The sequence below is a fragment of the Hemitrygon akajei genome, chromosome 31 (genome assembly GCF_048418815.1).
Source record: "Hemitrygon akajei chromosome 31, sHemAka1.3, whole genome shotgun sequence".
Taxonomy (NCBI): domain Eukaryota; kingdom Metazoa; phylum Chordata; class Chondrichthyes; order Myliobatiformes; family Dasyatidae; genus Hemitrygon; species Hemitrygon akajei.
The window spans coordinates 14,278,110-14,289,187 of NC_133154.1; the positions used below are offsets into that span (position 1 = coordinate 14,278,110).

At 44.0% G+C, this 11,078-nt stretch overlaps 2 protein-coding genes across 2 annotated transcripts in view; one reads left to right on the plus strand and one right to left on the minus strand.

Moving 5' to 3' along the window:
• Window positions 1–11,078, minus strand: part of LOC140719414 (leucine-rich repeat transmembrane protein FLRT1-like) — a 78,643-nt gene that overhangs the window by 43,911 nt on the left and 23,654 nt on the right. The window lies entirely within an intron of this gene.
• Window positions 1–11,078, plus strand: part of LOC140719412 (chondroadherin-like protein) — a 28,921-nt gene that overhangs the window by 9,517 nt on the left and 8,326 nt on the right. The window contains exons 3-4 of the mRNA XM_073034052.1: window positions 262–1,941; window positions 6,252–6,418. Of these exons, the coding sequence (XP_072890153.1) occupies window positions 262–1,941; window positions 6,252–6,418 (1,847 nt within the window). The remainder of the gene's footprint in view (window positions 1–261; window positions 1,942–6,251; window positions 6,419–11,078) is intronic.

Here is an 11,078-nt window from a genome sequence, read left to right on the forward strand (position 1 = left end):
TCCTCCACCTTTTGACCTGTTTGGCATGGGTGACCAAGAGCCAAAGCACAAAGCCCTGACTCCAGCCAACGTAGCTCTCCGGGTCATTGAGGCACGCAAGCCTCCAAACCATGACAAGGTTGTGGTCCTCTTGGAGGTTGCCAAGAACAAGCATGGTCAAAAAGACCGTGATCGCCCACGTCATATGACATGGCACATAATGAAGAAGAAAAGATAAATGAACGTCTAAGAAAGTAGGTGACACTTCTGTTTATTTTGCAGGGTACTAAGCAGCTTGACATCAGAGGGAACAACATTGAAAAAGTTCCAACTGGGGCATTTCTTCCTATTCCCTACCTTACTCACCTCAACCTCCAGAAATGTAAGATCAAGCAGCTTCAAGAAGGTGCTTTCCGTGGCCTTGGCCGATTGGAGACTCTCAATCTGGGGTCCAATTACATAGAATTCATCTACCAGGAGACCTTTGATGGGCTTTTCTCTCTGCAACAACTCATCATCGACAACAACATGATCGAGGAGATCAAACCCGGTGCATTTACTCAACTGGGATTTCTAAACTTTTTAAACCTGGAAGGGAACTTCTTGGTCTACTTGCCTCCTTTGCTTTTCCAGGGTCTCCAGCAGATTAAGTACATGCGCTTGTCCAAGAATATGATCAACAATATTGCAGATGAAGCCTTCGCTGGGCTATGGACATTAAAGAGACTGAACCTGGACAACAATGAGTTGCAGTTTTTGCCAACAGAAGCATTATCCAGGCTCACGACTGTGACCAGATTGGATCTCAGCCGGAATCCAATGACCTACCTCGGTGAGGAATCACTGCGGATGCGTTCGCTGAAACACCTGATGATGGACAATATGTCCCTCCAGGATGTGTCTCACACTGCGTTTGAGCACAGCCCAATGTTATCAGTCATCGACTTACACAACAACCAGCTCCAGATGATCCAGCCCCTGGTTGGGCTCGAGTCCTTGAGGGTGCTCAACCTGACAGGCAACCCAGTCCAGTGCAACTGTTTCATGAGACCTTTCAGGGAATGGATGGCCAACCACACAAAGCTGAAAGCCGCAGTGTTCTGCGGCGCCCCGGGACTGTATGAAGGGGATAGGCTGGATTCTCTGCGCCCAGATAACCTGAGGTGTGACAGCCGACCAGTAGACCCTAAGGAGGAGGAGGAACTCACCCAGGCGAACAAGCCTGCAGCAAATAATCGGGATAGCGGCCCGTGTCCAGACCACTGCGACTGCAAGCATGACCTGCAGCATGCCAGCTGTGAGGGGAAGGGGCTACGCAGGATCCCAAAGGGCTTCCCCACTGACACTCACCTTCTAGACATGCACCACAATGACTTCCACCTTGTCCCCAAGGGCTCCTTCCCAGACATGAAGCAGCTTGTTTCCCTTCACTTACAGAACTGCAGGATTCATGAGATTCACGCTGGCGCGTTCCTTGGCCTAAAGAAGCTCATTTACTTGTACCTGTCTTTTAATGAGATAACCAGTCTCCAACCGGAAACCTTTGAAGGACTTCCCAAGCTGACGTATCTTTACCTGGACCACAACAAGCTGTCATCAATACCCAAGGGGGCATTCAAGCTCCTGCCCGGCCTCTTTGCTCTTCACCTGGAGTACAATCCCGTCCCTCAGCTGACTGACGAGAACATGCAAGGGGCAGAGAAGTTACGATGGCTCTACCTGAACGGCACCAACCTCACCTACATTTCCCCAACTGCTCTCCACTCCATGGGTCAGCTTCAGAAGCTGTTCTTGGATGAGAATAAGCTGACAGCAGTTCCCACCGTCGCTCTGATGAAGTTGTCCGCCTTGAATGAACTGAAACTATCCAGCAATCCCATTAAGCAGATTGAGAGTGGCGCCTTCCTGCCAATGGCAGGGTCTCTCCAACATTTATGGCTGAATGACATGGGTTTGGAGAAGGTAAGGCTGAGGAGTGACCTTATTCAAACAAGTAAGGCCCTAATGGGGCTTGGCAGGACAGACGTTGAGATGTCTCCACTGGTGGCAGAGTCACAAACAAGGGGACAATACTAGTTACAAGAAGACAAGGTCATTTAAAACAGCATGGAAAGATTTTTCTCCTGAAGGTTTAAGTTTAAATTTGTCATGGGCAAACGTATCCAGGGCATAAATGCCATAAAGATTAGATTCTTGCTGCAGAGCAACATAGAACATTATAAACATTAAATTACATAAACTTAACAGTCTCTGGAATTCACTACCACTGACGGTGGTAGAGGCCAAATACTGTAGATACCAGGTGCAGATAGATATATATTTCAAAGATTAAAAATTGAAGGCTATTGATTGGCACAGTTGTTGCAAAGTACTGCTGTCGTATAGCAACACACTTCACAACATATGCCATGTGATATTAAACCTGATTCTGATTCCAAAGAGTAGTTGAGACCAGCACAGATCATGTCCGCTGGAGGTTGGTGGCCAGAGATGGTCTGTGCTGGGGTTAGAGGTCTCTGTGTGTGTTGGTGGGTAGGCCAGAGGAAAGGGGCTTGTTTTGCTGTTATTACCTTGCAGCTTGTTGTGCTCTGTGTTGTTCTGCTGAACATGGAGTGCATGCAATGCTGGCACCGGAATGTATGGCGACACTTAGCACACCCTTGAACGTGTTGTTAGCACAAGCAACGTATTTCAATGCATGTTTCGATGTATACGTGATAAATAAATCTGAATCTGAACTTGATACTGAGATCAGCTGTGATCGACTTGAATGTTGGGTCATGTTCAAGGGGCCTGAAGGCCTCTTCCTGTTCCTGCATTCTTGTATTGTGATTTAAAATCTACATGTGGGGTTTATCATGTACAGTACTGTGAAATGGGCCTGAAATTCTTGGTGTTTCCCTGTAGTTGAGTAATGAAAGCTCCCTGTGCCTAGAAATTTGATTGCACCTTTTTGTTTGGTGCTTAAGGTGCTTGTACAGGTGTCTCCCACTTTATGAATGTTCGCTTTACGCCACTTCGCTTTTACAAAAGACCTGCATTAGTAACCTGTTTTCGCATTACAAATTGGATTTTCGCTCTTACGAAAATTTTTCCCATATAAATAAATGGTTCTTCGCTTTACGCCATTTCGGCTTAAGAAAGGTTTCATAGGAACGTTCTACCTTTGTAAAAGGGGGGGGGGGGGAAGACACCTATACTGTATTGGATTTCCCAAAAAAATACTGATATTGGTTAGAAAACACTGCTTCTTGGGTATAAATCACAGCTTAAACCCAGCTACATTTCTGACCACAAACTTTCAGAAAGTATGTCTAGACCTACGAGAGAGTGAAATAGAAATTTGGTCAAGTTGCCGCAGGGAGATAAGACCTCAATTACCTGCAGAGACGGGGAAAGGTAGGATCCTTTTTCTCAGAGCAGAACATTTTATTTTCAAGTTTATTGTCATGGGCATATACACACAGGGCATAAATGCCAAGAAAATGTGTTTTTTTGCAGCAGCAGCACAGTAAATGGGATTGTTCTAGCATCCCAAATGTTATTCACTCCTAGACATGTCTTTAATTTTTAATGACTTTGTTTCCTTTGCTGTTTGAGCTTCGCTTATTATTGCCAGCAACAGTTGCCATGCCAACCTTCCTTTTCACAAAGGCAAGTAGTCTGTATTCGATTGGCTTCCGTCTGTGACAGGAAGGGAGAGTTAAACTGTGAAATGCGATTGGTTGGGTCGTTAACACAGGGTAAAGTGCACTGTGTTTAAATTTCACAGCCTGAAGAATGTTTACACAGCCAACACTTCTGTCTAAAAGCGAGAAGGCTGTGAGGAAAACACACAGGGGAGGTACATCACCAATGGATGCTGATAAAGTCTGAAGATGGGATGGGCTTGAACTAGTTTTGTGCAGACATTAAAACAACCTATTTTGACCAATGCCCAAGTGAAATTTCTTCTGCTTATAAAGTCTGACCATAAAACAGCAGCTGAGATTTGTTTCTCTTAATGACAGCTGCCTGGGGAGTGGATTATTTTTCCAAGAGAAAGAGGTACTCTTGCCACTGTATGGTCTTGTGTACCTGCAGCCTCTTTCTCCCCATAAATCTGTTCACCACCTGATGCACCATCAGTAATTCTCGGAGATGGGAGGTGAACGATAGGCTTTAATTAGCAGCAAAAGGGAGCACGGCATCTTGGAGACTGAGGGAGGAGCAGTGCCTCCAATCACCTTTATGCAGGGGTCTGTGGGAGCAGCCACAGGAGCAGTCAGCAGAGGGGCATGTCCAGACAGGTATACATAGTTTACCACACCACCCTTGGCACTTTGTGTAACCTCGGGTCAGATCTTTGTGCTTTTTGTACTGATCAGAATCAGAAGTGGGAACAGACGACCACGTGTGCACTGTCAAACATGGAAGTTGTATCTTTACTGATGGATTCAATGCACCATCTCTGTCAGTCCACACTCTCACCAGGTATAGCTAGTTCAGGAACCCACGATGAGGCCTCTGTCAGTCAGGGTCGACTGTGGATACTGTGTCCTAGCTGTCTGGGCAGTACAATATGGAGAGCAAGCTGTTGCCCATGTAGCAAGCTCCCCCTCTCCATGCATCTGATGAACCCGAAGGAACAGTAGAGACCGATACAGTTTAGCACCAGCAGTGTCGCAGGAGTTGCCAGTCAGCGTTGAACTGAACATAGGACTGCCTTAGGGACTCCAGCTCTGGATTTTACTCTCAAGGTTTACTCCCAAAGCCTTCCCCGTGAGTGGGATAGCCACAAGGCAGCAGAGGTTTGAGATCAGAGTTTTCCTTCTCCTAGATGAGCTGCCAACTATGGCTGAGGAGCAACTGGTTTTAAGGTACCAGTAACTCCTTCTCCTGTTAGTAGAAACGGTTCCGCCAGGCTGAGTAGCTAAACCACATGTGAAGGCCAGGAGCTGGACTTGGTTGTCAGAGGCTATTGAAACGCACGCCATTGGGAACATTTAATAGGTAGTGAGAGCTTATCCCCATTACCACCCCTGGGTGTAACAACTTTAAGGAACCAGTACCCCTTTGATTTCAGTGGAGATTGTAGTTCAAAGGATGAGGAGGCAAAGGGGAAGGTGAATTATTTCTTTAGTTCCCTACACCTTACACTCCTTCATCCCCATATGCACATCAACACCATCTTGATTCCATTTGCCATTTACCTACTCTGGTAACTTCTACTTTACAAAAGGACCACTTGACAATGTTATGGCCAAAGAACATCTTTATCTGGGACAGCAAATGATACTTACAATACAGAGGCTTCCAAGTACCTCGTGCGACATGGGTGGTGGAACTATATATACAATGCATATCGGAAGTAAAACCTGTGGTGAACTACATACACCTGTCTGGACACGCCCCCTGCTGACTGCTCCTGTGGCTCCTCCCACAGACCCTGGTATAAAGGCGATTGAGGTCTGAGCCCGGCCTCTCTGTCTCCAGGATGTAGTATGGTGGTCAACCACTGCTTGTTCCTTCTTCCAGTCAATAAAAGCATATCGGAAGTAAAACACCCCCACCAACCCCGGAACCAACCTCTTGTTACCAACAGCTTCCAATTAGTATTAACTTGCTTTTAATAATACTCACATTACAACACCTACAATAAGGAGTAATTTACAGTGGCCAGTTAAGCTACCAACACTTCTTTTGGACACGGGAGGAAATCAGAGCAGTCAGACACCTGCACAGACACAGAGGGCACATGAAAACTCCACAGAGAAAAACCCAGAGGTCAAGATCAAACTTGGGTCCTTGGGGACAACAGCACTAGCTGAACAAGAGCACCTCAGAGTGGATAATTACAAGACACCTTCAAGGAGCGGTGCCTTGGGAAGAAGGTGCTCACCACCCAGGACATGTCCCCTTCACACTGTTACTGTCAGAAAAGAGATACGGCAGCCTGCAGGCACAAACTCAGTGATTCAGGAACAGTTTCTTCCCCTCTGCCATCCCATTTCCAAATGCACATTGAACCCAAGATCACTATGTCACTACGGTACTTTTTTGTATTTTTGCACTACTTATTTTAACTTAACTATTTAATAGACATATATATACTTAATGTAACTCTGTTCTTTTTCTCTATAATTTTCATGTATTTCATTGTGCTGCTTTGTAAAAGTTAACAAATTTCACGACATATGCTGGTGATATTATTTAAATATCCACATGCCAAGACGGACTCAGAGGTGGCGTGGCTTTTCCTGTAATGCTGGGCTTTTGATTTCCCATTTCAGATCTCTGATGGAGCGTTTGATGGAGTGAGCACTGGGCTGCAGAGCCTCTACCTGGGGAACAACAAGCTGAGCTACATCCCCAGCTTGGAAAATTTCAGAAGCCTGCACACCATCGACCTGTCCAACAATCCTTGGCACTGTGACTGCCCGCTCCTCCACCTCCGCAGGTAACCTGTCTGTGACTTCCATTAGTTATATTTTGCTCCTTAGAATGCTGCCAAGCAGCCTGATCCACTAAAAATTCAACAAATTAAGTTTTCATTTTTTCCACGGCTCTAAATTTGAAGGATTCTTTTGAGGGGTCAGAGCAAAGATGGGAGTTTCAGGAGCTGGTAGGTGATGAGATGGGGAATAATCTTAAAACAAGAATCACACAAGGGTAACAGTGGTCTGGAATCCCTCGTCATGAAACTAGTGATGCTGATAATCAAGTGAATCTTTTATAAATGGATCTAATGGCTTTTTATTAGGAAAAGATACTACAATTTTGAAATCAATGTGAATAATTGGGGTTAAGCTATCACTATTTATAGAGGGGTTCTCATACTTGCTGTCCTTGTCCTCGCTGGTGGCTTGGGAGGCCCTGTCCGTGTAAGTGACTGACTGCAGAGAATTTTGCAGATGGCACACACTATGGTGTGTTGTGAATTAGGAAACACTTCCATGTGCAAAGGCTGGAGGAACTTTGTAAACCTTTTCTTCAAATGATAATTGATATAGTTGATTTTAGATCAGAAGTTGTTTAGACTTTGAAAGCAAAGGGTATTCAAGGTCCTGAGGGGTTTGGAGTTAGGTTTCAGATCTCGGGCAGCAAAATGGCACAGCAAGAAGGGCCGCTGCCTCTTGGCACAGAGATGGGAGGAATACAATCCTCTCCTCGGGTACCGTCTATGTGGAGCTCTCCCTGTGACTATATGGGTTGTCCTGGGTGCTTCGGTTTCCTCCCACATCCCAAAGCTGTGCAGGTTGGTCGCTGGCCATTCTAACCTGCTGCTTGCTCCAGCAAGGTGAATTGGCGATAATCTTAAAATTCCCTGCATGGCATGGTAATTTTGAGCAGTGATTATCGTTGATTAATGAATTAGTAACAACCATTAGGGACTTCTTTCAGGAAAAAGGATAAATGCTATTGTATAGGTACATGTATTCCTTATTTAGTTATTCATAAATGTATTACAAAGGCAGATTGAAATGAAAACATTTCAGAAAATCTGTTCAAAAATTAATAATATTAATCTTTTTTAAAAAATTGAAAAATAACATTATTTCTAAATAGAATTGCTATTTGTAACCACTTATTATACAAATGCTAGGTCTACATGTCAATGTTCTCACAAGCGTCTAGCTAGTGCCAAGCCGACATTTCTTGTGAAAACATCTCATTGCTCTCCACCTGTAAAAAAACAATTGCTGCTTTATTTGGCAGTAAAGATAATCACTATGTATCTTTTTATTATAGGTGGGGTTTAAAGGATTGATGAGTGGCACTGCATGCCGCACATCAACAAAATTTTTGCATGTGCCATCCTGGGCACAGATACCATAGGTTCGCCACCCCTACTGTAATATGTGGGTGAGTGGGGATAGATGATGAGGATGTGGGGAATAAAAAGGCATTAATATAGGATTAGGTTGTCAGTTGTTGGCACAGACTTAAAGGGCTGAAGATATAGCCTCACTGACTCAACTTTGATCTCAATGAAAGTCAGAAAAGGGTTAGGGCAAGATGGCTGCCTTTTTCTACGTTACTGTTTCTATGTTAGAGAGCAGCGACGAGCCAAAATCCCCTTCCAAACCCCGTTATTACCATAAAGGAGTTTGTGCTCATTGAGGAAGTTGCAGAAAGAAGAGTGAGGATAGATAGGGGGCTCTTTAATACCACAGCTGGTTCCTGCGTCTATTCCTGTGAACTAGGTTTATATCCAAACCAAACTGATGACACGGTATAAGCGAATGGGTAGCACGGTAGTGTAGTGGTTAGCACAACACTTTACAGTACAAGCGACCCAAGTTCAATTCCCGTTAACCGCCTGTTAGGAGTTTGTACATTCTCCCCTAGACCACGTGGGTTTCCTCCAGATGCTCCAGTTTCCTCCCATAGTCTAAAGACGTGCTATAAATTGTGCCATGATTAAGACAGGATTAAATCAGGAGATTGCTGGGCAGCTCGAAGTGCCAGAAGGGCCAATACCACACTGTATCTCAATAAATAAATAAACAAATAGATAAGTAGATCGATTGATAGATAAATAAAGAAACAGATATAGATGAATAAATAAAAATAACAAACAGATAGATAAAATTGGTTTAGACCATATCAACACAATTTATTTAATTTAGGAGGCCATTTGGCCTATCAGGTCAATGCTTTCTCTCAACAGAGCAAGCCCTTGAGTCATATTATTACCTTCTCCCCCTGTTTCCTGTAGCCCTCAGCTCATTCTCGCTCACATCTCCATCAGCTCCCTGGTGACTGTCTCCTTCTCACCACAAGCAGCCAGTTAACCCCCCCCCCCAGCATGTCTCTGCATCTCCATTGGATGGAATCACCAGTCATAAAAGGCCTGTAATTTGGCCTAATTGGAATCTAATGAGCAGCCTCACTCAGAGAAGCTGCAATAACTATAATGAGTGCAAGGAAAGAGTGCCCCACAGTGACAGGGGAATTATTTTCTCTGTCCCTGTTGGCTGTGTTTCTGATCACTGATCTCTATTCAGGGCCATTTAGAATCATTTGTTTATTAATATTAGACCACCAGACATAGGAGGAGCAGAATAAGGCCACTTGGCCGACCGCCTGCTCTACCGTTCCATCATGGCTGATTTATTATCCCTCTTAACCCCATTCTCCTGTCTTTTCCCTGTAACCTTTGACGCCCTGACCAACCAAGAACCTATCAACCTCTGCTTTAAACATACCCAATAACTTGACCTCCACAGCCGTCTGTGGCAACAAATTCTGTCTCCATCGCTGGAGCAATGAATTCCACAGATTCACCACCTTCTAGCTAAAGAAATTCCTTCTCTTTTCTGTTCTTAATGGATATCCCTCTATTCTGAAACTGTTTCCCCTGGTCCTAGACTCACCCACTATAGGAAACATCCTCTCTATATCCACTCTGTCTAGGACTTACAATTTTTGATAGGTTTCAATGAGATCCCCCCCCGCCCTCTTTCTTTTAAACCCCAGCAAGTACAGGCCCAGAGTTATCAATGCATCTCCTACATTAACCCTTTCATTCCCAGAGTCATTCTCATGTACCTCCTCTGGACCCTCTCCAATCCCAGCACATTGTCTCTTAGGTAAGGGGCCCAAAACTGCTCACAGTACTCCATGTGCAGTCTGACCAATACCTTATAAAGCCTCAGTAGTACATCCTTGCTCTTTATACTAGTCCTCTTGAAATGATTACTAACATTGCATATGCCTTCCTTACCACTGACAAGTTAATCTTTAGGGAATCCTGTTTGAGAACTCCTAAGTCCCTTTGCACCTCTGAATTTTGAATTTTTCGCACCATTTAAGAAATAACCCATGCATTTATTCCTTTTACCAAAGTGCATGACCGTACACTTCCCTACACTATATTACAACTGCCACTGCTCTTGCCATTCTCCCAATCCATCCAGGTCCTTCTGCAGGTTCCCTGCATCCTTAACACTACCTGCCCCTCCACCCATCTTTATATCATCTGCAGACTTGTTGACATGACCATCATTCCACCATCCAAATTGTTGACATATAATGTGAAAAGAAGCGTTCCCAATATTGACCCCTGTGGAACACCACTTGTCAACAGAATGGGCCTCCTTTATTCCTACTCTTTGCCTCTTGCCAATCGGCCAATTTTCTATCCATGCTTGTATCTGTCCTTTAATATCATGGGCTCTTAACTTGTTAAGCAGACTCATGTGTGGCACCTTGTCAAAGGTTTTCTGAAAATCCAAGTAAACAATATCCACTGACTCTCCTGCCTGTTACTTCCTCAAATAACTCCATCAGATATGTCAGGCAAGATTTTCCCTTAAGGAAACCCTGCTAACTTTAGGCCTATTTTATCATGTTCCTCCAAGTAGCCTGAAACCTTTTTCTTAATAATGGATTCTAACATCTTCCTGACCACTAAAATCGGACTCACTGGCCTATAATTTTCTTTCTTCTGCCTGCCTCCCTTCATAAAGAGTGGAGTGACATTTGCAATTTTCCAGTCCCCCAAAAATAGTGACTTTTGGAAGATTACCACTAATGTCTCCACAATCTCTTCAGCTACCTCTTTTGTCACAAAATACCAGAAAATTTAAAAAAAGGAGCTTTAAGTTTTCCTTCTGAATAAATATCCTGCACTGCTTGGTTCAACCCTAAGACAGATAAGAAACTATACTTCAGGTGTCCACTAAGTTTTCTGCTGATTAGTTTTATCTCAGTTATATTTGGGTCCAGTGTCTACCAGCTTAAAAAAAAGTCTTGGTTCCTGCTTTCATGAATGCTGAGCCCTGATGAAGTGTTAACATTTGCATGTTGTCCACCGTCCTTCACCTCTGGATATCCCTTGGACACAAGCTTGTTGATGAAGAAAAGATCCTGGGTGTCACACTGGGCTACCAGTGAAACCGTACCCCAGCAAGAGTCAACACTTCCAATAAAGTTGGATAGATTTATTTTGAAAAGCAAAACTGTTGAACAATGCACTAAAGAAAGTTAATAAGTGAAAAATAGTAGGGATGGGAGTGCTTTGTGGGCTAGCATAAATTTAATGGGATGAAAGGTCTTTCTATGTTGTATTGGCAGTATTCTGATGTGTCTCTCTATGGTTTGTTTTGCTCACT